This window comes from Xiphophorus maculatus, chromosome 12 (assembly GCF_002775205.1).
Source record: "Xiphophorus maculatus strain JP 163 A chromosome 12, X_maculatus-5.0-male, whole genome shotgun sequence".
Classification (NCBI taxonomy): Eukaryota; Metazoa; Chordata; class Actinopteri; order Cyprinodontiformes; family Poeciliidae; genus Xiphophorus; species Xiphophorus maculatus.
The window spans coordinates 4329252-4355683 of record NC_036454.1 but is presented as its reverse complement, the minus strand read 5'-3'; the positions used below and the strand labels follow the sequence as shown (position 1 = coordinate 4355683).

General features: G+C 38.1%; 3 protein-coding genes across 5 annotated transcripts in view; 2 read left to right on the top strand and 1 right to left on the bottom strand.

Moving 5' to 3' along the window:
* slc39a14 (solute carrier family 39 member 14) overlaps positions 1–3707 on the top strand; it is a 32364-nt gene extending 28657 nt beyond the window's left edge. For all 3 annotated transcript variants that reach the window (XM_023343581.1, XM_023343582.1, XM_023343583.1), the window contains exon 10: positions 278–3707. In XM_023343581.1, the coding sequence (XP_023199349.1) occupies positions 278–430 (153 nt within the window). In that variant the 3' untranslated portion in view covers positions 431–3707. The remainder of the gene's footprint in view (positions 1–277) is intronic.
* Positions 3708–4433: 726 nt separating this feature from the next.
* Positions 4434–15530, top strand: ascc2 (activating signal cointegrator 1 complex subunit 2). Its single transcript, XM_005813239.3, has 19 exons — positions 4434–4545; positions 5737–5847; positions 6466–6624; positions 7140–7313; positions 7398–7527; positions 8270–8337; positions 8430–8543; positions 9233–9345; positions 10019–10093; positions 10179–10283; positions 10463–10531; positions 10927–11001; positions 11125–11350; positions 11647–11843; positions 12252–12371; positions 12874–13110; positions 13332–13419; positions 13946–14037; positions 14835–15530. Exons 2-19 carry the CDS (start codon positions 5764–5766, stop codon positions 15004–15006), a joined length of 2298 nt encoding a protein of 765 aa, XP_005813296.1. The 5' UTR covers positions 4434–4545; positions 5737–5763; the 3' UTR covers positions 15007–15530.
* An 88-nt stretch (positions 15531–15618) lies between these two features.
* Positions 15619–25906, bottom strand: rnf215 (ring finger protein 215). The gene is made up of 10 exons (XM_014474178.2): positions 25544–25906; positions 24560–24712; positions 24358–24429; positions 23758–23846; positions 22813–22867; positions 22600–22704; positions 21644–21760; positions 19756–19899; positions 17792–17894; positions 15619–17719 (listed from the first exon to the last, which is right to left on the bottom strand). The coding sequence occupies exons 1-10, from the start codon at positions 25769–25771 to the stop codon at positions 17697–17699; spliced, it is 1089 nt and encodes a 362-aa protein (XP_014329664.1). The 5' UTR covers positions 25772–25906; the 3' UTR covers positions 15619–17696.
* Between the last annotated feature and the right edge of the window lie 526 nt (positions 25907–26432).

Below are 26432 nucleotides of genomic sequence, written 5' to 3'. Positions count from 1 at the left end.
CTAAATATTTAGTTATCTTATTTCATCCTTCAACTGTAAAAAAAAAAAGCCGTATTTGTTAATTGAAAAGTTTGACGTTGGAGTTGATTTTTCTGAGGCATTGTTAGAAAACTGTTTGAATAAACATTTTTCCATCAGATGTCAATCAATCAACCAACTTACTGCTTTTTGTTGACTTCAAATATAAATATGATTTATTTCTTTAATTTTTATGAATGGTATTTGTATTTTTGATTTACATTAAAGAATTAGATTGATTTTTTTTTTTCTGTCTCAGTTTCCAGAGATGAACGAGGTGAGTCGTGAGGAAGAGGACGCAGGTGGCAGCAGGTTCATCATCACCTTCGGCATCCAGAACGCGGGACTCCTGACGGGCTTCGCCATCATGCTCCTCCTCACCACGTATTCAGGACAGATCCAGCTGGGCTAGCGCCGGACTCTGGTAGAAACGGGGCACAGTTCTGCTGCTGGGATCCGATTGTGCGGCGGGAACGCACAGTCCTGTATTTAGAAGAACTGGCTGCTTTTGTGCAGCTCTGACATGCAGTAAAGTTCATGACCTTCTAACTTTTTTTCTCTCTTATGACGGTTTTAAAACATCAACCCAGTTCTCCTTTAACCACATTTTCCTTTTGAAAGTCTCTTTGTTTTCCTCTTGCTCGTTTGTCCTCGACGTTCCTCTGATCTGGGATCGGTTAAAGTTCACGCAGGTGAAAATATCAGTGATTCTTTGTGAAAGCAGATCAAAATAACAGCTGCTGTGAACGTTTTACTTTTGTTTGTTTCTTATGCTTTCCCTATACCAAAAAAGCACAAATCCTGAAGGACTTTGAGGTGGAAATATTCCTTCCATTTGAACATTTTTGTGTGAATTTTGTTTATAACATTTAAAAACTAGAGAAAAGTTTGGTGAAGGGCTACACGATGATCCTGGAACATTATTGCTTCTTTGTCTTCTTTATGCAGTGATGGATCCTTCATTGTGAAGATTATGTTTAATGTCTTTTTTTTCCAAGAGGCCCATGCAGTGGCATTTCTCTACAGTTTACCATCTGTGCCCTTCATTTATAAAAGCTGCAAATAGTTTTTTAGATTTTTTTTTCATTATGTGTAATCCAGGGTGCATATCTGTGGTCTCATGCTTTATTTTATTTTATTTTTTTGTCCTCAAATATTCTGTGGATTTCCAATTTTTACGAGTTCATGATCTTATCTGTGTTTACCTTCCTCAACTTATTGATTAGTGATAAGTGATACCCAATCCTCGCTGAAGTTACCCATCAAATATATTCCATTAATGTTTACGTTATGAATCACCAGGTGTTTAAAAAAACTACTAGATAACTTGAAACTTCTCCAAAAATTTAATTATTTTCTGCTAAATACTTGAGCCTGAAAAAGAAGCACCAGATAAAACTTTTTTCTAATCAATTAAATGTTAAATCAAGGCAATTAAAAAAAAACAATCACCAAATTATCTCAAATTTGAGCCTCTTGGTTGAACAAAACAAAACGTTTCTTTGTGGAGGAAAAATCAAGTTTCAGAGAAATGGCACTAAAGTTGCCAGCTGAAAAGTTGCCGTCCAGCAGGGTAGAAAAGAGCCTCTGTCTTTAGAAATTAATTGCGCACATGACAGAAGAACAGCTGAGTACCTGAGTTCAGATGGTGTGATTGAAACAAACTGATACCATCCCAACAAATTATCTACTTTTCTTCAAAATGAACTCATTGCTATCGCTTCATTTCCAGCTTTTAGATCCCAAAAATCTGAAAATTCTCTCAGAAAAGTGTTTCGTTTTTTTTTTAACTAAGAGGACTTTCATGTTTGAAGGCAAAAACTGCTGTGAAGTGTCACATACTGACTATAACTGATTTTAATTATAGACATGAGTGAAGTTGGTTCTCTGTCTTCTTCAAATCTAACAAAATTGGTGTCAAACGTTTGTGCAGCAAAAATTCCCGTTTGTGCCGCAATCATTTAAAATATGATAATAAATGTTTGCAGAGGTCATGGAAGGTCTTCAAATCAAACTCTACATTTGTGCTGCAAACGTTTTTTGTGCTGCTGTGGCTTTGAGGATATCAATGAAAGTTTAAAGGTCAACCAGCCCCCCCCCCTCATTACCCAAATCTGACTATATTGGTGTTAACACAAAATTTTCATTTGTGCCGTTATCATTTTAAAGATACTAATAGAAAAGTTTCTAAGATCACATTTACAAAATCAGACAAATTTGGTATCAACTTAGCTACATTTGTGCTGCAATTTTTTTTTTTAATATTCATGAAAGCTAAAAAGTCTAAAGGTCAACCAGCCTGCCAACACATTAGCCAAGTCTGACAAAACTGGCGTCAAATATTTGTTCAGCCATTTTTTTGTTTGTGCCGCTCTCATTTTGAAGATGTTAATAAAAAACGTTTCCAGAGGTCACGTTTAGATAAGCAAAAAAATTTGGTGTCAATCAACTCGGCTATGTTTGTGCAGCAAAAATTTTATTTGTGCTGCTTTTCATTTGAAGATATTGATGATGACTTCTGGAAACTTTTTTATTAATATCTTTAAAATGATAGTGGCACAAACACAAATTTTTACTGCACAAACGTTTGACGCCAATTTTGTTAGCTATGGGTAATGTGGGAGGGTTTGTTGACCTTTTAACTTTAATTAATATCTTGAAACCAAAAGCAGCGCAAACATTTGACAACAATTTTGTTAGATTTGAAGAATGTAGGAGGGACAACTTCACTCAGGTCATAGTATGGGGCATTGTAGCCCTTTTTAGTTCTCATAAAATACGTTTCAAAGAGTATGTGATTGTTATTAACTCCAGAGATGTGCAATAATGGCAGCATTATTGATTTTAATGCTGCATTTATTTGTTCTATGACAACAGACACATATGGTTATTAAAAACCTTTAAAGAACAAGTTAAAATAAGTGTTAAGTGAAACGTTTGGCTAATTGGTTTTTATGCCGGTTAATGTAACTAAGTTTATTATTAAAGATGACTTTAGTTGCAAATTGCACCATGGGAATATGTTTTGTTTAGTGTTTTTGTAGAAAATGACTCCCAGTTTGGTGCATCGCTGGCCCTTTAAATATTCCGATATCCTAGAAATAGATTTAAAAATCCAGCAAAACCAAAATGATCTGAGATTAAATCCTTCACATCGTTCCTTAGATCCATTCTATATATTTTTATATATAAATATATATAGTATTTGAAAGAACTGTAGAATATTAACTTAAATCAATTCCTGGACGGTGAAGGTGAGATAGCTGAATAGATAGTGCAGAATCACTGCTGACTGAGGAAGTGTGGGAGTATTTAATATTTTTTTCAAGCCATAAAATATTTATTTTATGCTTTACACTTCAAGCCATGGCAGCAGTGACGTTTCCTGGTTTTGTTTCGTTTGTCTTTGCGTTATTGTTTGGAATAAAACTGGAGACCTGAGTTGGCAAATCATGAAAACTTGCTGTATTACATGTTTGAGCTGTATGTTAAATCTATACTGAAAACGAGTGTAAGAACGCTAAACCAGTTCATGAATCTGCAATCATTTAAAGAAAATCTGTCCTGAAGTTTAACGATTCCAACACTCCTTCATATATGAAGATAATTTGCATAGTATTGTATGCAATGTAGTTTATTGTTAGCCTTCTCTGTCATGACAAACTTTTTATAAAACATTTTCTATGAAAGTCGTGTCTGTCTTTGTCCTCATTGAGTCCTGGTTCAAATCTGATATTTAATTCCATAAGTGAAAATGGGAAATTCTTATTTGAAATTGGTATAAAAAAGTATTTTGAGTACCAATTAACTGAGGTGATACAAATTTTATTTAAAAAAAAGGTTTAGTAATCAGTAAACAGAGGAATATAAAGTGGAATGGTGATGCTTGCCAATATTTAGACGTCAGCATGTCTTAAGTCAGAGGCTTTTCAGATCTGTTGTAAGACTGACTGCTACTGGAGAGCCTTTGACAACATCACCATGCACAGCAGGTCTTTGGAGATACTTCTATGATGACATTTAACTTCCAAATGGCTCTCCATAAAATAAAACAGTTTCGAATTTAATAAAAAAAAGTAGAGAAAATCTACACGAATCCATCAGTTGAGTTTGTAAACTGGAAACGGGATGAGCGACCATTTTGGACGACCGTTAGAGCGCTAACCTACGGACTGAAATTTGTATTATTATTACGGATCTCTTAAGGACCCCTAAATAATAGCACAAGATTTAATATTGCTAATAGGTAAATATATAATTTTCACAAATGAAATGAGGTGTTATGCTAAAACAAACAAAAACAAGAGCTAAAGAACATTTTCGGATTAAAAACACAGAAACAGCAGTTGTTCTATCTTGATTGCCACCAGGGGGCGATCAAGACGTTACGTCAAAGAAAAACAGACGACGTCATTTCCTGGCCAGCGCAGATGTCTGTGAGAGAGACGTTTGGAAACAGAAACTGATGAAAACTGTGTCGACTATGTCGAGATGGCTTGACTGAATCACAGAGTGTCGTGTTTAGAGGTAAGCGGCTTCATTTAGCCTCGTTTCCGGGCAGTTATTTCCGCCGAGTTACGGCCGAACCGCCGGTTAGGCAGCCGGTTGGTTAAAACGTTTCTTCATTGATTAGCAGCTGCTATTTAACAGGTTAGCGAAGCTTTAAACGGCAGCAGCTTTTATAATTAAAACTAAACAAAATGACAGTAAAAGTTTATCATTAACAGGTACGTGTTTCAGACAACGTAAGTTTAGATGGTTGTTTGTGTTGATATTATACAAGTTTACTATTAGCTAAGGACTTTAGGACTTAAATAAAACATGACACATTTGTTTACAGGAATATCTATCTATCTATCTATCTATCTATCTATCTATCTATCTATCTATCTATCTATCTATTAGTCCGACAGACAGCAGTTGGATGGTGTACAATATTTCAAAAATAAATATTTGGTGTAAACTTCTATTAATTGAAAATTTTGCATCAATGTCTGGATAAATTTTCAGAATAAAGCAAAAACATTCAAAATGAAACTGTGTGTTTAAAATATTTTCCCGTTTCCTTTCAATTTATCAGAACTGGCGGTGAGTTGTTGTTTTATTTGATGTTTTATGAGGAAAACTGAGGTCAAATAAGCACAAACTAGGAGGCCATTGTTACTGTTTTGACTTCTAGAACCAACCAGACAAAAAATGTGTGTTAATGCAACCATCTGCCTCTCATTTAGTGTAAAAAAAAGTAATTCACAATCAGCTGTAGTTGGTAAAGGTGTACTTTAGAAGAATACTATTTTCACACTGCAGGTAAATGTGACCCAAATCCAACTTATCTTTTGTTATTTTGTCCAAATGCGACCCATATCCTGTTCACAGGAGTCTGAACGGCCCAATTCCAATCTTTTCATCCAAAAAAGTTAAATAAATAAAATTTATGCTTCTTCCATAAGTGGAACTAAATCCGATACATACCCGACCGAGTGTGTGTGCAGTCTGCATGTCTCTTTTTATCCGACTTTTATATGATTGACGTTAGACGTGTTATAATTCTGCACCAGAAGAAGCCAGCAGGGGTAAATCCAGATGGATGGAAATTATAATTATGAAATTATGAAAGACGTTTGTGTCAGTGAAGCTCCGATTACACATCCAGACAGGTTTCTCAACAGAAGATGCAGTCAATGTTCCACAAAATCACCAGAATCTGTTTCCCTTCAGATCAGAGTAAACCTTAGAGGAGCAGCCATGGCCTGCGCTCGAGTGCCGCTGGATGAGCAGCAGGTGACGGAGTTGGGCCCTTTGGGAAAGGAGCGCACTCTGCCTGCACTGGTTGGTTCAGTTTCCTCATGTTTGTTTGAATGACATTTGACCCCAGCAGCATTTTGACAATTTTCTTGAAGGGGCAGCATTATGTTAAATCAACCTTTTTGAGCTTTCCATCTTGTTATAATTTTATTCCCTCATCAAAAACATACCTGGAGTGTTGCTTCGATTCTTTCATGCATGTTTGAGAAATAATTTAATTTCCATGGCAACCACTCAGCTGCACAAAACGCCTGGGTGGACCTAACCCCGCCTTATAGTCGCAGCTCCTCCCCCACTCAGCCAGCAGCAATTAGCAACCACCTCTGCTGAGCTCATTATAGGAGCGGCTTCTCAGTGAAACGCTGATAAAAACATTAAAGGGTCAATAGAGGAGCCATTTTGTGATGACTTCCTGAAGGCGGAGTTTCAGAAAGAGCAGAAGCTTCTTAAAGAGACAGAGGCCCAATTTCAAAGCATTTAATTATGAAGTAAATTTTTTTTAAGTCATATTTGATATAAGCAGCATTATTATAACAACTGAAGGTAACATAGAAGGTAACGTAGATTGTGCATTAAAATGGCACAATGTGGTTGGGAAACACGATTCTGCCCCTTTAAAGTCTTTGTTGTGTTTTCCACCAGCACCCAGACAGGAAGGAGGAGCGCTGCTTCGTGCCTTACAAACCTCCCCCAGAAGACGGCTCTCCGGCCAAGGTGGAGGAGTTTCTGGAGCACGCCAGGTTTATAGCAGAAGACCTGGAGTGGCTGCTGGCGCTGCCTCACGACAAGTTCTGGTGTCAGGTACGGGACTGATGCCGCTTCCGATCGTTGGAAATTAGTCAATAAGTCAAATTTATTGATTTATCATTTATGCCTGTCACAACAAGCAATAAGTCAAATAATCATACGATAAATTAAAATTAGCTTAATTTCCATTTGCCTGATTTATCATTTTTCTCTTTCTACCAAAAACTGGATGATAAAAGTCTTCAGTCTGGTGTTTTGGTCGGAACTAGCTCTTGTTTTGAAGGACAGTTTTGTTTACAGAAACTTTATAATTTATTTTATTTATCGTTTTTGTTGTTTTATTTATTTTGAATATTTAAAATGTCTTCCAATTCCAGTGTTAAACAATAATGTTAGAATTTATTGTAATAACTTCTGGGATAATTTATCATCATACAGTCAGCAGTTGTGAAAACCAGTAACAGGTGTTATAGTTTGCCAATCATCAGTAAACATCAGATATGTTGGTCCATGTTCCATTTATTACGGTTTAAATGAGTCCAGAGTAAACGCTGTGGTGTCTCCACCAGGTGGTGTTTGATGAGTCTCTGCTGCAGTGTCTCGACTCGTACCTGGAGCTGGCTCCGCGCGGCCTTGACCTTTGCACCTTGCCCCTGTCGCCGGCGGTGGCCGACGTGCAGCGCACCGTCCACAAGGCGGTTTTCCTGACCTTCCTCCGGATGGCCACTCATAAAGAGTCCAAGGTCAGGCGGAGGGAATAATGTACGTTACATTTATCTGATGATTCCTTAGAAAATGAACATTTCTTCTTTCTTTCTTTGCGACAGGAACATTTTATCACCCCGGCTGTGTTTGGAGAGATTATCTACAACAACTTCGTGTTCGACATTCCTAAAATTCTGGATTTGTGCGTTCTCTTTGGAAAGGGCAACAGCCAGCTGCTTCATAAGATGATAGGTGAAAATCTACTTCAATCAAAAATAGAGCTGAAACGTTTAATCGAAAATACTCAATAAAACATAGATTCACAGAAAATAATAGCTTAATAATACCAGATATTATTAGCAGAATATGTGGTATAAACCTGAACAACTTAAGGGTGGGAACTTCCCTATTTCAGGAAATAATAGATGTCTATAAGCCGTCACTGTCCAACACGGTGGAGGCGCTATGATGGTTTTAATTCATCCTGAAAATGACAAAACTTGGGGAAATTTAGGAGAATTTTTTTCTTCCTTGAATAAAAAGCATAAATTAAAAATATTAGAACTAGGATATTCTGTGACATCACAAAGAATGAAGAACTGAAACAATTAATCGTGATTAATTGATCTTTTTGAAAAATAGTTATGAACTAATTTAGTCATCAATTAATCATTAACTGGAGCATAAAGCCTAAAGAAATTAGAGCAACATTTACAAAACTGTTCAAAAAAGATACACATTTAACATAAAAAAAAACTTTTTTATCTGTAAATATGTTCTACCCAGAACTCCTCAAGTGGAAGTTTTTGCTTCACCTGGTTCAAATTTTGTAAAAAAAAAAAAATACATCTCCTATATCCGATTAAATTATTAATCAGTTCATCTAAAAACTATTCAACTGGTCAACCCTACATCATATTGATAAGTCGAGCAGAAAGGGCTGAGATTTTCACACGTTTATCTGTCCTAATTATCTGTTAAAAACTCATTTCAGAGAACATTTTTACTCAGCAGCCGGCTTACTACAGCGACCTGGAGGAGACGGTTCCCACAGTGCTACAGGTGAGATTTACAATCACCTGAGAACATCTGTTCAGTTTTCACCTTTTTGTTTTATTTTATTTAAGTTTGTAATTACTGTTATAACCGTCCAGGTGTTTGACACAATCCTGGAGAAATGTGGTCTGCAGTGTGAAGGAGCCACGGCCATGGAGCCGATGAAGCTGAACGCGCAGAAACATCCGACGGCCATGAGCATGAACCTGGAGGTCAGACAGAACAAGTCCGAACGCCACTGACGAACTGCGGCGCCGTTTAGGGAAAAAATCTGCCAGAAAACTCTGAAATTTTTAGATTTTTCCCAGAAATGTTCCAGAAAGAAACAACTTCTGAATTTTTTCTAGCAAATTTTTTACCTTTGAAACTGAAATTTTCTTTTCTTTTCTAGAAAATTTCTGACATTAATCTTAGATTTTCTGAGTTTTTTTCTATAAACGTTTTGACCCTTCAAACTCAGAATTATTTTTGTATTTTTTGTAAATTGTATAAGATAAACTCAAAATTTCAGATTTTTTTTCTAGAAAAGTTTTATTGTTTCTTTTTACTAAAAAAAATTCTGAGATTAATCTCAATATCTCAGATTTTCTTCTGGCAAATTTATAACTCAGAAATGTCCTTTTCTTAAAATGTTTTTAGATTAAGCTCAAAATCTCTTTTCAAGCAAATTTGTAAATTTTCAAACTCATAAATCTCCACGTTTTTTCTAGAAAATTTCTGAGATTAGTCTCATTCTGAGTTTTAACGTAATTAAAGATCACACGTTTTGTGGTAAAAATGGCATTAAAATCGCCACATATTGAAAACCATAAGTAAAACCTGTTTATATGTATTTCTTCTAATGTAATTTAAATATATGGAAGTATGTTAATCTGCTGTTTTGGGTTTTTTTCCATCACAGGAGCTGGTAGATATAGTTTTGTACTTGTGCGACTCGACCACCACCATCCACACCTTCCTGGACATCTTTCCCTCCGCTTGTTCCAGCTTCCACTCCCACGGCTTCCTCAGCAGGTAAACCGGCCGGCTTGGAGCTCACAGTGAGACCTGTCGGCATTAAAGGACAAGGGATGCGAACAATCAGTAGCATTATAGATAATTGTGGTTTAACGTCTGCAGCGCTTACTTAGACCTTCGTTTATGTTGTAATTCTGCCGCCATCCAGCAGAGGGCGCCGCCGCTCATCTTTAAGCAGAGCAGTTTCAAAAAACAAAGATGGCGGTGGTCGTACATAAGGGAAACGGTCCAAACAGAGTCTGGATTGGGATGAAAAATGAACTTTATGCGGTTCGGTTTATGAAATATAGATACTCTACAAGCTCCTTAAGTTTTGAAATATTAACGGCCGACAAGCTCCTTCAGTTTTCACCGTAATTGCGCTCTTTCAGCCAAGCTACATGGCGCAGCTGTCAGTTTCTCAAGCAAAAACTACTGAAGTCCTACGAAGGCGAAGTAATAACTGGAAAAGGCCGAATAATTTTAACACGATGGAAAAACACGTTGTGCCATTAAACACGGTTAGTTTGAGGGCTGTTTCACTTTTTTTTAGCGTTCCTTCAAACGACACTAGAGACTAACTCCTGTATGAATATCTCTGCTCACAGCATAAATCAACTTTAGATGAAGTCATTAATCGATCATTTGCATCCATAATAAGGACTTTCTGTTTTCCTTCCTATGGCCTCAGGCTGCCGCCGTTTTACGAGGCCACCTTTCCGGATTTGGAGAAAGCCATCAGGAAGAGAAACTTTGACGATAAAAGGCGAGCATCCACATCTGGGATTTTATTTTTTAGAAAAAAAGGCATTTTGTGACACGTAATGAGCTGAACTGGTACTCTGCCATAGTCTGCAGGAAGACCTGTGGAAGAGGATGAGCCACTCCCGCAGGAAGATGGTGGAGACGACTCACCTGCTGCTGCACCACACCTGCCTGCAGCCCATCCTGGAGGGGTGAGTCTGTCACAGGCAGCTCAGTCCCAAAAACACACCCCAATTCTGATAGAGTTTTATTCCAATTGATTTTTCTTTTTTTGTTTTGCGCACGACGACTGTAATTTTGTTTTTATGTATTGTCCCAAAACTTTCACACAACAAGTTAAATGTGTTTCAATGTTTTTGTTTCGTTTCAGTCGAGAAAACATGCAAACGTTTGCTGAGGAACTCCTGCAATATTTTACATCTTTTTTACCTGAGAAAAGGTGAGAAACATATTTATTATCTGACTTTTAGAGTGAGAAGAAGAAGAGGTATTTTTAAAAAGATAATTGGTTGTCAAACTCGATGTTTTTTCTGAAAATTTAGCCCATTTTGTGAAGATTTTATGTTTCAAACCTCCATATTTAATCAGGTTTTTGTTATACAGGGTGAAATGAAAAGTTATTTTCTGTTTTATGGGAAATTATTTATTTTTGGGAGTTAAATCAATGTTCTGATTTAACACCTTAATAACTGAAGCTAATTTAAAACGTTTCTTTTTATGATTCGCAGCTTTTATGATTTACTAAATTTAGCTAAATTAAAAATAATAATTTCAGTAATCGGCCCACTCTGGTGCTAAATTTGACCCGGATTTATGTGTGTGTGTGTTTTTCAGGTTTCTAGTTGATTTCGACGAGCAGTTTCCCATCTCAGACGACATCAGCCTCCTGCAGCAAGCTCTCCCTGTCATGCATCCTTTTGTCACTTTCTAACACATTATGTCCATTTAAAGACTCAAAAGCTCCAGGAGTTTTTTTAATGTCGTAAATATCAGTTTTTATTGCAGCCGGTTTCTTCTTTAACTCTCCCTCAGTGACGAGACGAGGACGTCGTATTTGCTTCAGGGTGTGGAAAGCGCCTGGGACGCCACGGGCCGACGAAGATCACAGACTGAAGGCGCTTCCTCGTCGTCGGCCGATCAGGGCGCGGCGGCGGCGGCCTGTTCGGACGGCTTCGGGTCGCCAGAGGTCAAAGAGTCGAGAGGAGAGAGGCTGGTGGGGGCCGAGGCCAAGATGGCCGCCCCACAGAAAGGAGACAACGTGAGAGCTTCGATCTGCAGCTGCATGACGTCTCAGTGTTTGTTTGCGTTTGTTTTTCATGGGTTTAAATGTTAAAATAGAAACTAACTCAGATCCTCGGAAAAGTATTTACACCCCTTAAATTCTTTATGTCGTTTATTTTCCTACTTCAGCCACAAATTTCAGTTTTAGGATTGTATGAGATGGATCAATATGACACAAAAGCTGAAGGATTTGTGTATGTAGTGATGTTTGTGGTTCTACAGTTCTTCCCCTACAGGACAGTAACATGGCATCAAAACGTTTTGGGTTTCCAGGGCGCCGTGTGTCCTGTGAGCGGGCCGGAGCTCGAGTCGCTCCTGTCCTGCATCAGGGATCTGCTTCCTGACCTGGGCGAAGGCTTCCTGCTGGCGTGTCTGCAGGAATACGGCTACAACTCTGAGCTGGTCATCAACAACATCCTGGAGGACCGACTGGCTCCCAGCCTGGACAAACTGGACCGAACCATGCCGAGGTACGGCCTCCTGAGGCTACAACAGCATCCACTAGGGGGCAACACTCCGCCTTACTGACTCTTCAGGCGCCATTTTGCATTAGATATTTATAACTTTGTATTCGGGCCGTTGTAGAAAAAATAAAAGTAGTAGTGGCAGAAATGTACTCCTTGTTTTTCTTTCTAATAGGACTAATACGCTGCCTCAGATTTCTCATGTGGTGTCACTTTCCAGGTTCTGCTGGAGTTGAAGGGTTTCAAACTAACCACATTTTTATGATGTCTCGCAAAAATAGTTCCAAAGAAAAACGTCATAAAACCTGCAGATCTGTTTTACTCAGAGACATTTTAAGATGACAAGGAAGTCGGCATGCTGAACGTTTTTGTTTGTGCCGTTTTGTGTGATTGGAGCTTACTGTTCGTCTGCAGGCCGGTGAAAGAGGATCTCCCAGATGTCCTGAACAACCGATCCAACGTGTTCGACGACGACGAGTTCGACGTCTTCCGCAGGGATCAGGTGGACATGTCCCGCGTCTGGAAGGGCAGGAGGTAGAGGAGCAGAGGAAGCCGCTGTCGTACAAATCAAAATGTCGCACGACTGGGCAATAAATCGCTTTTATCAATTAATCGAATGTTTGGTTTTTGGAGATTTAATTTTTAGAAAATCTGGATTTTTTTGTCCCCACTAATGCTCTTTTTGTTTCTGTAGTTCAGTGTAGCTTTTGAGCAAGAAATAGGAGCTTGTTTTAAGTCAGTAATTCCTTAATATTGATGAAAAGTTTTAGTTCCACTGGCAGATTATTTCACTTGTAATATTTGAAAAATGTCTTGTTATAAGTGAAATAATCTGCCAGTTTAACTAGAAGTTTTTCACTAATATTAAGGAATTAGAGTTAAAACAGGCTCATAATTCTTGCACAAAAGTTACTTGTAAGTTAGTTTTGCCTTAATTGAAATGTACTAAGACATTTCCGATAAACCAGATAAAAATACTTGGTGAGATTTTGTGTTTTTGCAGTGCTCTGGAGGATTTTCTGTTCTCCGCCTACAGGAAAGGCGAGAGCGCCCGAGAGATGCTGAACGACAAGCAGCACATAGCGGAGCAGCGAGCGCGCTACCAGACGTACGAGACGGTGGTGGACGAAGTCGCCGTCGAGCCGGGAGCGTCGGGCGGCGCCGGCGCCGACACCTACGACCTGGACGATTACGACGACGAGTACGACGACACGTACGACATGAACCAGATTGGAGCCAACGACCTGGACGGAGACAGTTTACTCAGCAGGAGGTATGGTGCTGCCCGGCTCCTACGGGTGCTTGAAATCCCTGAAAATGTTTGAATTTCATTGTTCAAGGTTTGGAAAGTGCTTGATGTTCAGAAATCAAAAATCACCATGACATTAATTCTGATTACGAGTGTGTTTTATATTTCTGACTGGAACTTTAACATCCCGACACAATGGAGGAAAACTAGTAACTGGTTGATTGATTTGTTTTTTCTCTCTGCAGGCCGTTCACCGTCCCACAGGTACTGAGGAAAGGAACCAAAGCAGAGGAAGAGGAGCAGGAAGACGATGAAGACAAAGATGCTTCACAGGTCATAAAGTGACTCGCGTTCCGAAATCATGTTTCCAATTAATTTTAGAAAACTTTCACATTGTAACGAGCAAAGGTGGGCGAGTATTACTACTTTAATATATTTTTACTCAAGTAAAAGTAAAAAGTACAGTTACTTCTAAAAGTACATTTCTGTCTAAAAAGTTACTCAAATGTAATTGAGTAAATGTAACTAGTTACTACCGAACTCTGGTAACAAGATGTAAAAATGTTACTCTAAAAATGCAGATTGATTTTAATAAGTTATAGTTTTTAACATCTTATTTAAACGAGAAAACACTCCTGAATGTATTTCCAAACTCTGACAGTTTAACGTTTCTGTAGTTTTGACTCCAAATGTTGATTTGGACTCAGAATCTGACGCGTTAACTGAGAACCAGAACCAAAGCAAATGGAAAAAGTTCTAACATTTGAGCGTTTTTTTTGATGATGCACTGTAACGGAAGAAGTAGACGTCGGTAGCCGTTTGGAAGCTGCGTCATGCGTTGCATGGTTTTGTGTTTCAGAACCCTGTGAACCGGGACCAGTTCGTTCAGGACCCGGCTCTGCTGAGGGAGAGAGCCGAAGCCAAACGAGCTGCCATGCAGCAGAGGAAAGGGTAAGGACCTCCAGGTTCATCCAGGATGGCTTCCCGTGTAAATAAAAGATTATTTTAGGGTCTTTACACTATTCCCTGTTTAGAGTCTTTATATTAGAACATAGAAAGTTAAAAATAATAATCATCCAAGCTTTTTTTTTCTCAGAAAACAACTTTTTTCTCCTAATTTTAAAACGTTTATTTTCGTAATTATGTACCATTGCCCTAATATGCCATCGTGCAACTGATGGAAGGGAGGATTGAAATAAAAGCCACATTTCGAAATTGTTTTCAGTCATTTGCTATTTTTTTTTCCAAAGAAAAGAAATTGCTTTGGTTCGGTTTGAATGCTTATGAGAAAAGCACAGAAGCCAGAAGAGGACCCAAAGCAGGGCATTCTGGTTAAAAAAAACCAAAACAAACGCGCTAACTAGCGCTGGCAGCAGAAACGTCTCGTGGTTTTTTTTTACTGAAGACTAAAGATAAATCCTCCAACCGCTGAAATCCGAAGCCACTCCATTTTTGGGGAAGAAGGAAGTTTTGCTCAGTGTCTTCAGAGGTTTTTGTGTCATTTCCTGTTGTAGTTCTTGGTGCAGCGCCCCCACAGGTGAGGAGGGGAGCAGGTTTTATAATTAGTTTGGTTCATTCAGTTCAGTGAGAAAGCGAACTGCAGCAGCTGGAAATGTTGAGATTTTGTTCTTTCATCGAACCCAATCTGCTGTGAAATCACCCTGAATTATAATCTCTGGTTGATTCTGCGCTCAGTTTGTGGTTGCAGCTTTCTGACCCTCGTCTCCTCCTTTCCCTGTTTCCTCCAGGTTTCGGCCCGAGCGGCCCAGTAACGTGGTGGGTCGACCCAAAGGCCAGGGACAGACAACGGAGACGTTCCTGGACCGACGCAAGAAGGAGGCCAATAAGAGCCGCGTGAGCAACCACAACCGGCGCTCCATGGCGGACCGGAAGAGGAACAAAGGCATGATCCCCTCCTGACCCGCTCCCCGGCGCTGCTGGAGCCAGAGGAGGTCCGGTTGACCCGGTTCTGGTCTATCACCACAACGTTCTCTGTGGATCTTTTTTTCTTTTTTTAAAAACCAAAACGATTTATTTTAGCACTGATTTCCTTCCTCTGCTCATCACAACCACAATTAGACGTTTTATTTTTGCCAAGTAACAAATTGGTTTATTATTACGATCCAAAGATGTAAACAAGTAAGACATCAAAGAGCGTTCCCTCCATCAAAGAGCGTTCCCTCTCCTGGAAGAACATCTGCCGACCAAACAATCAGAGTGGAGGTGAGCGCCCCCTCCTGGCCGCTCTGATCGCGAGAACCGGGTCAGATGGAAACGTCTGGAAGCACAGGCTGCTCATGTCGCCATGCACAAACTATTTTCTACAAGAGAACTCATCTATCTGTCAGAACATTTTGTAACAAGACAAATTATTACTATTTTGGAGTTGACATGACAAAAAAACAACAAAAAAGCAGATAATAAATAATGTAGTTGTTTTGACATCTTTCAAGTTTGAGTCATCTGTGGTCAAATGCATGAACGTGTAACTTATATAAAAATAATTTTTTACATGCTTGTTAAATTGATCACTGCTGTGACAGTATGAGATAATCTGTGAGAAAATGGCGCTCCTTTCCGTTCTAATTGCATAAATAAACCACGCAGAGGAAAGGGGAGGGTCTTAGCGCTGTCAATCACCCTCATGCTCTTTGCTAATCTACAGCTGGTTAGCTAGTTAGCATAGCATGACGGCAGATAGACGGTATTCCAGTAACAATAAGTACATTTAGCAGTGAGTACATGAGTTGATTGACAGCGCTAAGCCCCGCCTCCTGGCTCTGATTGGTTGGTTTTGGTGCATTTCTTCAGACCGCAGTAATGGCTCAGGGAAAATGTGAAGGGGATTGACTTTCTCACAGATTGTCCGTCACAGCATGGAGCAGCTTTAACAAATGTGAAAAACATTTTTGTAATAAAAGTTACAAACTGAGTTAAGTGATTAGATCTGACCCAGATTTATACAAAATAAGTGAAAACGTTGATCCCACCAAGCAGAAACGTCTGTTTGTCTGGAGTCACCAAGAGCTGCATGTTCAGAAGTCACCAGCAGGGGGCGCGCATGACGTCCTAACACTAATTTCTCCTCACTGCACTTTCCTTTTTTTTTTACAGTGTTGTGCAAAAGTCTTCAGCTTTTAGGAGGCGACCTTCTTTGACCTACATCTGTGATTTGTTTGATTTGTTTTGGTTGAACCCAAAAGGTTTTATTTCCACTCAAACATCGACTGTTGGTCTGATTGTATGACAGAGTGTTGGCGCCATTAGAGGAGTAAATTCATGCCAAAAATAAGAAAAACTCAGAAATTTTAGATTAATTTCACATGGATTTTCTATGATGTCAAAAAATATCTAAATTTGCTGTTAAAAAAAAAAGTAAAATCTACATGATTACAGGTATAAATTTACTAGAGCTGCAGCCAACCATCATTTAAATCGGATGAAAAGAAATTGGCACTTTCTGTTGATATTTCATTTAATCACTAAAGTTTATTTTATAAAATATTAAAAATACATTAAAAGGTGCAAATAAATAATTCCGTTTCTTATATAACAAAATAAACATTTTAGTTCCTAAAATGTAATAAAATATAGTTGTAAATAAGCTGTAAATTCCTTAAATTTAATGACGAAGAGGAAAGATAAGATTTGCAAAAAGGAGCCAAAGTTAAGAGAATAACTATAAAATCTTTATAAACTACACTTAAATATACTTTCACAATAAAATTATTTTTAAAGACTTTTGCACAGCACTTTAACTCTCGTCAGGTCAGTTTGGATCTTTGTTTTCCAGGGTGGAAGGATTATAAACAAACAGCTTTAGTGGTTTTTAAATATGAGATTCTGTTTAAATTTAGACCAAAATTTGGACCAACATTTTTCACACAGTCCAGACATCATTAGAAATAAATCTAAATCAACATTTGAATTTCTAATGCCTTCATTTATAAATATTTAAATTGGTTTGATGTCCTGAAACACTGAACTGTGATAAACATGCAAAAATACTAAATGAGGAAGAGGACAAACACTTTTCCACACCACATGTAACCGCTAAAGAAGCAGTTACATGTTTTACAGTCATCTGAAGTCATCTCGGTGGTTTCCAGGCAGCCAACAATAATTGCCTCTAATAAGTTAAAGTACCTCTCTTATGGAAGTTGGTCCACATGGGAGGGGGAGCTCACAAAGGTGAAATATATACGAGTTATATATTTAGGTATTCTGTACGGATAATTTTGAAAGCTAAATAATCTTTTCACCCTGGAAAAAAAACTGCTAATTTTTCAAACAAGAAGCACAAAAGTGATTTTAGCAGGAAATAAATCAGATGAACATGTTTGTTACTGACATCATTCAGGAGCTAAAGTGAACTGCATGTGGAAGAAGAAGTAGAAGTCGTCGTCCATGGAGCGAATAAATAGTTTTTACACGTCAAAATATTTCAGCGGCCGACTTCAGCTGCAGAGTTCCCACATATTTAACGTAACAAACGTCCCAGGAAGAGCTCAGCAGGGATCCATAACGCAGAGTTTCTGCCGCCTGGAGTCCGGATCCGCTCCCAGGGAGGGCGGAGGAGTCGGGACGAGGTCCGGGCGGAGCAGCGGCTGCTAGCTGTCTCTGCGGACGGCGCCTGCAGGGAGAATCGGAAGCTCTTCAGACGGGTCGGATCCGGGCGGCGGTCGGGGAGGAGGTGGGAACTCACCGAGGATGCTGCGTTTGCACAGAGGGCAGGTGTGCTGCAGCAACAGCCAGGGGTCGATGCAATCCCTGTGGTACTCATGGAGACACGGCAGCACCCGCAGACACTGGGGACACAAGAGTCAGAGTAGAGCAGAGATCCTATCCCCTACTCCAACATCCTGCTAATGTTGGAGTAGGGGAGCTAATGAGGTAGTGGAGCAATTTTATTATGAAAATATTTCTAGTGTGGATGGAAGTTGGCCTGTCACAGTAACAAAAGTTGCTGAACGATAAATTGTCCCAGAAGTTAACGATAAACGATAATATTGTTGTTTTGAGACCATTTTGAAGTAATATAATGGTAATAATAGAAGAACACATCCTCAAAATCAATAAACTTAAAATACTAATAAACATTTAACACCAGAACCGAAAAACATTTTAAATATCCAAAATAAAACGGAAACAAATTTTAAAGTCTCTGTAAATAAAATTGTCCATCAGAAAAAGGTTTAGTTGGGGCGCAGGGGTAAGCATAAGCACAACCGTCATGAGGAGGCTTTAGTCCTCGACGCGGCCGTCGCAGGTTCGATTCCCGGCCGTCGCAGGTTCGATTCCCGGCCTGATGACCTTTGCCACATGTCTTCCTCTCTCTCATTTTCTACTTTCCTGTCAGTTCACTTTCCAATAAAGGCCACTAGAAAAAAAGGTTTAGCTGAGACTGAAACACCAGGCTGAAGACTTTTATCATCCAGTTTTTGGTAAAAAGAGAAAAACAATAAATAAATCATGCAAATGAAAATTATTAACTGACTTACAGATTACTGCGACAGGCCTCGATGCAAACATAGAAATTTGTATATTCATCCATATTGTTTTTCATATATCCCCATTAGCAACATGAGTTTCAAGATGGCTGCTGTTTTTGAGCCTTAAAGGCCAATTATTGCCATAAGCCACTGGACACAGACTGACGGTTATCTAAATGGTTAGCAATAGCTTCCGCTAATTCTTTTTGTTTAGCAGTAACTGTCAGATCAGCTTCCTTTAAAGGGCAGCGAGAAACACATTTTTATAAACTTGTTTTTGCTTAAATTTGTGTTGTTGTTTTTTGTGAAGCACTTTTTTATCTTGAAAGTTGCCATATAAGTTTTACTTGCGCATTTCATCGTTAGCTTCTGCTAATGTTTTGTGTTTAGCAGTTAAAGCATTTTTTATGTGCATAGCAGTTAGCTAAACTCTAAGCTGCTCATTCTTCTCATTTTGATGTATTTAGAAAAGTTGAACAAAATATTTTTTGATTAGCTGTTCCCGCCATTGGCAATTGGCCAATTTCAGTGCAAATTTATATCCTCTACCATGGCGGCCATTTTGAAGAATGTCAACAAGAAAAAGAAAATGCAGGATCAAGGAAACGTATTATTGCTACAAAAAGGTATGACATTCATCTAATACTTAATTTCCCTTTGGGATCAATAAAATATTTTAGAATTTGAATTTTGAATTAACAGATGATTTTTAGTGCAAAATTTATTCTCCATAACGACCATCATGGTGGCCATCTTGAAAAATCAAAATATAATCAGTAAATATGATTTCAGTGGGTCCAATTATGTATAATTTGACACAAAAAAGTATTAACGTGATAAATATGAAATAACGTGGTGCAAAACTAATTTGACAAACATGGCGGCCATCTTGAATTGTTTAGTGGCTGCCCCTGCTGCCCATCTATGCCAAGTTAGGGTTTTGTATCCGCATGTCAAGGATTTTGCTGAAATATTAATATGCCTGAATATTGAGCAGCAATGAAAAACAGCAACAGTCTTCAGTCAGAGGCATCTTCTGGTTCGTTTGAACACTGACTGCTACTGGAGATCCTTCTTGCCTACAGCATCGTCCAAAGCGACTCTTTGACACTTGAATGATGAACATTTAGCTTCCGTTTGGGGTAATATATAAAGTTTTGCTGGATTGTTAACACACCTGGTTGTTGTTGAACGGCTCCAGACAGACGGCGCAGTTCTCCGTCTCGGTCTGCTGGGACGGGTCGCACCAGGGTTTGGGCCGACGATACGTTTTGGTTTTCAGCGACGACATTTTCTTCAGAACGTCCTGCTTGGGAAGAAGCTGCAGCAGAAAATATAAAAACAGATCAAATTTATGTCGTAATGTCAGTAGTCTGTAAAATATGTCTGCAAATTTCTAAAACATTAGAGACCAATAATAATAATTCAACTTTTGTAAGAAATATTACTTCAACACAGTGAAAACTAAATGGAAAAACCAACAAGATGGCGCAGAACAAATGGTACTTTATGTAGTTTCTGCAGGTAAAAATAACAACCTGCAGGAGCTGGTCTGTATTTTCATTTACTACGTTCACCAGAAACACACCAGATGGAGGCTTGGTAAGGTAAAGTGCAACTAAATGCCCTGTGAAAGTGAAACTCCACCCAAACAAATTTAGAAAATTTTAAATTTTTATACATTTTAGAGCGTGGCTCTAAAATTTATAAAGCCACACTCTATAAATGTATAGAGTGTGGACAATTGTCACAACAAATTGTTGATATTGTGATTCTCTGAAAGAGTTTTACCGTTTTAGAGTCGGAGAAAATTTTCCACCTTGGAAGACTAAATAGTTTAACCATATTTTTTCCTATATATAAGACTCTACCAACAAAAAGTCTCAGAATAATATATGTGGCACAGTAAAAATAAAAATGTGAATTCTTGCTTGTATCTGTTTAACAACCCTGGTTATTCATCTGTGAAAATAATTAATTTGTTCATTATTGACTTTTGCTCAATTAAATTTCTTATGTATACATTGTAAATTATATTTTTATTATAGTTGATCATGTTGTTTTTCATGTCTTATTTTTTTTGTTCCTCCTATAATTGATAGAGATATATACAGTAGATATTATTTCTAATGTATAAAGGTATTGTTTATGTCACCAAATTAGCTCTACATCCTGAAGAAAATGGAAAAATATGGTGTTTTAAAAAACAACTGATCTTTTACGTTTCCAGTAATGGCAAAATTAATTGTAAATAATAAAGACTTTGTAGTATTCTAGTTTAGTGACGTAATTATATTTGTAGTGTTACCACCCCACGCCACTAGAGGCAGTGGCAGGCCCGAAAAGATGCGTCTAAGGAGCAGGTTTAGAAGTACACAGAAAGCTACGGATTTTGTTGAAAACTGTGAGCTGTGCTGAAGTAAATAAAAGAGAGAAGTTCAAGTACATGCTGAGAGTGAAACTCCTTCCTAAAGATGAAGATATATCACAGATTTCAAAAGAAAATTAAAACGGCAGGCCACGGATAATATCGGAAGTAGCGCCCCCTTCACTTCCGGAGTGCAATGTTCCCATTTCCAAATCAGGTAAGCGACTGACAGTCGCTTTCTGTTTGCTGCAGCGAGGTGTACTTGCAAAATGTTGGAATTTGACTGCAGTAGCCACTGTTCAACCCACAGAGGGCAGCACTGAGATGGTTTTAAAGTAAAATGTTACAGAATCCAACAAAATTTCAATAAATTGTCAAAATTTCTGCAGAAATTCCACCTGTTTAGTCAGTTAATCAGTAAGAAAGATTTAGTTTTGGGGTTTAGTTACACCTTATTTACACAGAATTACTGGATGGAGCGTTGGGAGGACGGGGGAGACATGTTTTATATTTTAGGAGTTTAAATCTGGAAAGAGGAAGTGACTTATCCAGTTAAATCCATATTTTAGGGTTTTAAACTATTGTTGTTCTGGTTATTTTTTTAAAGCTTTTATAATAAAATATAAGCATGTTACAAACTTCCTCTGACTTTGAAGTGATTTCATTTCTGCTGCAGTGCAGAAATAATCAGCTGTACCTCTAGGTTGTCGTTGAGCTGGCGGTCCTGGTACTGCCAGCGGGCCTGAACGATGACGCCTGTGCAGAGGATCAGCGCCACCAGCAGGACGGTGTCCCACAGCTGCTGCAGGTACTTCTGGAAACCACCAGAGAAGAAGAAACGGCGTCTGAAAAGTTCAACGCTTCTAGAACCCGACAGATCAGACAGATCAGGGCGTGTCGGCTCATAATTAAAAATAACCAGTTAATTAAATACAGACATAACAACAAATTCAGGCTTTTCACAGTTTCTCTTTTTTCTGTAACATTTGCTCTGAATTTTACAGAAAAGAATTAGAACTTTTTTTCTTGGAATTTTGAATTTCCAGTATTTTGCTTTTAATCTCAATTTGTAATTTTTTTTTTTCAGAACTTTGATTTTAATCTCAGAATTCTGAATTTTCCTGACAATTTTGACTTTAATTTTAGAATTCTGACCATTTCTGAGATTAAAATTAGATTTTTATTCAGAATTTTGACTTTTTTTCCACAGAATTTTTACCTGGCCCTAATCCTCTTCTGTAGGATTTCCACAAAGAATGAGACTAAAAATATCAGTACTATGCTTTTAAATTTGCTTGATATTATTGCCATTTTCCATGCCAAAGAATAAAAGAATATCCACATTTTTAAGATTGTCTAAGAAAAACAGTCTTCAGTCAGAAGCTTCTTCAAATTCACAGTAATACAGACTTCTACGGGAGCTCTTTCCTGCCCACAACCATTACAATAACTTTTTGAATAATTTTGAATGAATATGAGCCTAATTTTATGTTCTTTTTTCAAAAAGCTATGTGACATTAGCGGCTCTATATCAGTTTTTTTCTTTGGCTATTTAGAAAGCAAAATATCTTTGGCTAATAAAGGTTGGATTAGACAGAGCTTTAGGAATGAACAGCTTTTTTGTTTTGTTTTGTTTTGCCTCTTCCTCCCCACCTGGACCTGAGAGTTGCTCTCGCCGGTGCAGATGACCCCCTGCCACTCTCCGTACAGGCCGCCTCTGGACCGGCCACAGCTGGACCACAGGGTCAGCGTGGCGCCCTGCCCGGAAAACACAGCAGCAGCTCGGTCAGCCTGTCATCTGCTCACTCACCACTGGGGGCGCTGCCAACCTGGAAACACGCGGCCAGCCGCGAGGAAGAGGCTCACCAAGTTGTCCTGTAGGATCGTCTCATATGTGATTTTAGCCGTCGCCCGAAGACCCCTGCAGTCATAACAATAAAGTAAATGCTATTTAATCAAACTACTAAAATAATAAACAACATGAAGACTGAATTAATCGGACAAATTCAGGATTTAGCGGTTTTTTAGTGCTACTTTAGAAATATTAGGAATTATTTGTGTTTACAATATTTGTGTGCATGTATGACCATGAATGCGACTTTTTAGAATAAAAATAAGACATAAATAACATATTTTAATTTAGTTTCTTTTATTTGCACGTGGCTTTCAAAGTTAGAAGAAAAATAAGTAAGACAATTTAAAAAAAAACAGATTTGAAATACTGGAAGAAAAAGCAAGAATTAAAAAAAATAAAAATCAGAATTTCATAATAAATAAAAAAATGTTATATTTTAATCTAGATTTGTTTTAAATCTGCACATGAAAATGAGAAACACTGCAGGCGGCAGTATTTTTATTTTTTTTTTTTAAAAGAAAGACATTTAAAAAATAGAGAATTTAAAAATAAATCCAAATATAAAACATATCTCAAACACTGTGAGTGGCAGTATTTCTTTAAAAAAAGAAAAAAGCAAGATATTTTAAAAATACAAAAATGTGATGTAGATTTTTTTGCACATGATTTTAAAGTCTGAAGAAATAAATAAGAAGTACTGCAAGTGGCAGTATTTCTTTAAAAAAAGCAAGGCATTAAAAAAAATGTAAAATTAATACAGTAGATATATCTTATACATCTGAAATACTGCAAGTTGCAGTGTTTATTTAAAATAGAAAAAAATAAAGTTAGTTCTCATGGGAATATGGTGGTTCCCATGACAAAATGTCAAAAAATTCAATACTTTGGTAAGACATCATTCATCAGGACTTTGACTAGACATTAACTTTACGTTAGGTTGCATAGCATTTCTGTACCTCAGCAGAGCTCCAATCAGCTTGGTCACGTTCTCTGACGTTTGGATCACAATGATGGGCTTGGACAGCAGAACCTGAGACAAATCCATCTGCAACACAGAAACGAGCCGATCCAAAACGGCCAAACATTTCAACAGAACCAGATCCAAAATTAGTGCAAATCAGCACAGATTTCATTCATATTTATTGTAATATTTACAAACTACTCAGAAAGAAAAATAATACTTGCAGCCAAAATAGGAATCAACAGGTCATATATTTGTTAAATATATATTTTCCATATTTATTTAAACTGTCACCATGTCATGACAGTATGAGACAGAACAGGTTCGCTGGACCATAAATTGTCCCAGAACATCACAATAAACGACAATATTGTTGTTTTGAGTTCACATTCAAGTAATATAACGGTAATAATAATGCAGGAACATATTCTGAAAAATCAATAAACTTTAAATTCTAATGAACATTTAACACTGGAAGACATTTTAAATATCCAAAATAAATAAACAAAACAACAAATAAAATTAATTATGAAGTCTCTGAGAACAAAACTGTGCTTTAAAACTGGAGAACATCAGAACCAGTGTGACGTTTCACCTCGCTGGCTGTGTTTTGGTTCAGAGCCAGGATGATCAGCGCTGACGCTCCCAGGACCAACGCCCGCTTCATCTGCGCACCAAAACAACAAAATTCTTAAAAACTAACATCCTCTCACCATCATTGAGAAACAACAGCTGAAACCTCCTGCAGGTTGGTGCAGGCACCCTCTAACTGAGCTGTACTTGGGATGATTTCTCACTTTGTTAACCATTGCATCAGCAAAAGACTCCTGGTTCCCAGTAGAGGCTTTGCTGTCGTCCATCTCCACCGGCACAACGCCGATCCACGGCTCCTGCCAGTCGCCATTTTCCCCGTCTCTTTCTTCGCTCGGCTGCGTTGCGTCATCTCCAACCTGGAGACAGGAAAACAAACAATCGTTTAATCTAAACTATCATTTCTGCAGGTTTATAGGGGCTGAATCAAAGGTTTTTTAATGGAAAGTTTAGTGGAAGGAAAACGTGTGGAAGGAAAATGTTTAGCTAAAGCAACAGGGTTAGATGTGAAGCATCATTTGAAGAGTTTGGGGGAGATTCAGAAGACGTTAACTCGGGTGGAATCAAGAGTCACAACACAGTTATCCAGAACATTTACCACTACGCAATGTTTTGATTTTCTGATAACCTGAATTTTAGGATTAAAGCTGCAGTATGTAACTTTTATTTAAAAAAAAACATTTTCTTTTATATTTGTTGAAACTGTCACTATTGTGACAGTTTAGTGTAAGACATCTAATCTGTGAAAATAATGGAGCTCCTCTGCCTTCTCCCAGTGATGACTAGAAACAACCAATCAGAGCCAAGAGGCGGGTCTTAGTGCTGTCAATCATGCCCATTTGCTAGCCACTTCCCATACCTCCCCTGTTGTTCTCTGCTATATTACGGCTTCTCCAAGACATACTGCAGCTTTAATCATAAAACTTCGAAAGGAAATGTAGAGCTACATTCAATATCCAACTTTTAGATATAGCATATTTTTGTTAATGAGTTTATTCACATTTATATCTATTTCAAAACAAATTTATAATGCAACAAAGAAAAACAAGAAGCTAAACTCAGGAAAATATATTTATTTTTGCACCTTGCCAAATTTAACTTGAATATTTCTGATGCATGTGTAGATTATAATACATAATGCATGTGTAATTAGTCTTTTGACATCATAAATGAACATTTAAAAGTCTCACCAACACCAGGTTCCCCTCCTGCTCCTCGTTCCGGGTCTCTGAGCTCTTGCTACCTCGGCTTGACACCACCTCCCCCTGGAGCAGAGTGCTAACAGCGGGCTGGTGCTCCAGAAAAACCTCCACCAAAGCGACCTGCTTCGCGGCCACCAGCAACCCGGGCCACCGCAGCAGCAGCAGCAGAACAACCGGCGAGGGTAAACAGAGACAACACGGGCGAGCTGAAGCCATGGTCCCCCCCAAAAAACCCTGCAGGAAGCAACAATAAACACACAAAACTCATCAACTGTCAGGCATTTTGTTAGAAATCCTGCAGCCGATTATTTTAGGCTGTTAGCTCGCAGGCTCCTGGATGTAAACAGGAAAAACCAGAAACTTCCGGTTGTAAACGGAAGTCGGGGAGGGATAATCATCTGAGCGCTCAGATGATTAGATGATTACCATCTCTGGTAATAATTTAGTTAACTACCATTGATCTTTAAATGTGTACTTTTAAAAAGGGATTTTCTTCAACGAAATACGGCAATTCTTCTGTCGATAAACGCAAATTGACCGTAAAGTTACCGGCGCTAACGTGCATTGCCCCAAAGAAAATAATCTTCTCATAGTTCCATCTTGATTTTAAAGCCACAGTTCGTTTAATGAAAACTGCAGAACAAAAAATAAAATAGAAAATAAAAAAAATCATATTAAGCACATTTTTTATCCAGTTATTATTGGGTTAATTAAAAATAAATAAATCAGCAGATCAGCCCTACAATGTATTGACGCTAAGTGCAGCAGAAAGAACTGAGCTTTTCATACATTGATGTCGGTAGCACTTTGTAGCTGCAGATTCATCCTTTGCTACAAATAATCAAGTGTACACAAAAGGAATGCTGTTATTGCAAAT

What these genes read in the sequence shown, in the direction of transcription:
- ascc2 (XM_005813239.3), top strand. Translation starts at nt 5,764, where the DNA reads ATGGCCTGCGCTCGAGTGCCGCTGGATGAGCAGCAGGTGACGGAGTTG. An exon ending in TCCCACGGCTTCCTCAGCAG is followed by an intron (nt 9,346 to 10,018) that starts GTAAACCGGCCG and finishes CTATGGCCTCAG; the next exon opens with GCTGCCGCCGTTTTACGAGG. An exon ending in TCTTTTTTACCTGAGAAAAG is followed by an intron (nt 10,532 to 10,926) that starts GTGAGAAACATA and finishes TGTGTTTTTCAG; the next exon opens with GTTTCTAGTTGATTTCGACG.
- rnf215 (XM_014474178.2), bottom strand. Translation starts at nt 25,771, where the DNA reads ATGGCTTCAGCTCGCCCGTGTTGTCTCTGTTTACCCTCGCCGGTTGTT. An exon ending in CGATCCTACAGGACAACTTG is followed by an intron (nt 22,705 to 22,812) that starts GTGAGCCTCTTC and finishes TTTTCCGGGCAG; the next exon opens with GGCGCCACGCTGACCCTGTG. An exon ending in AGCTCAACGACAACCTAGAG is followed by an intron (nt 19,900 to 21,643) that starts GTACAGCTGATT and finishes TTTCTGCTGCAG; the next exon opens with CTTCTTCCCAAGCAGGACGT.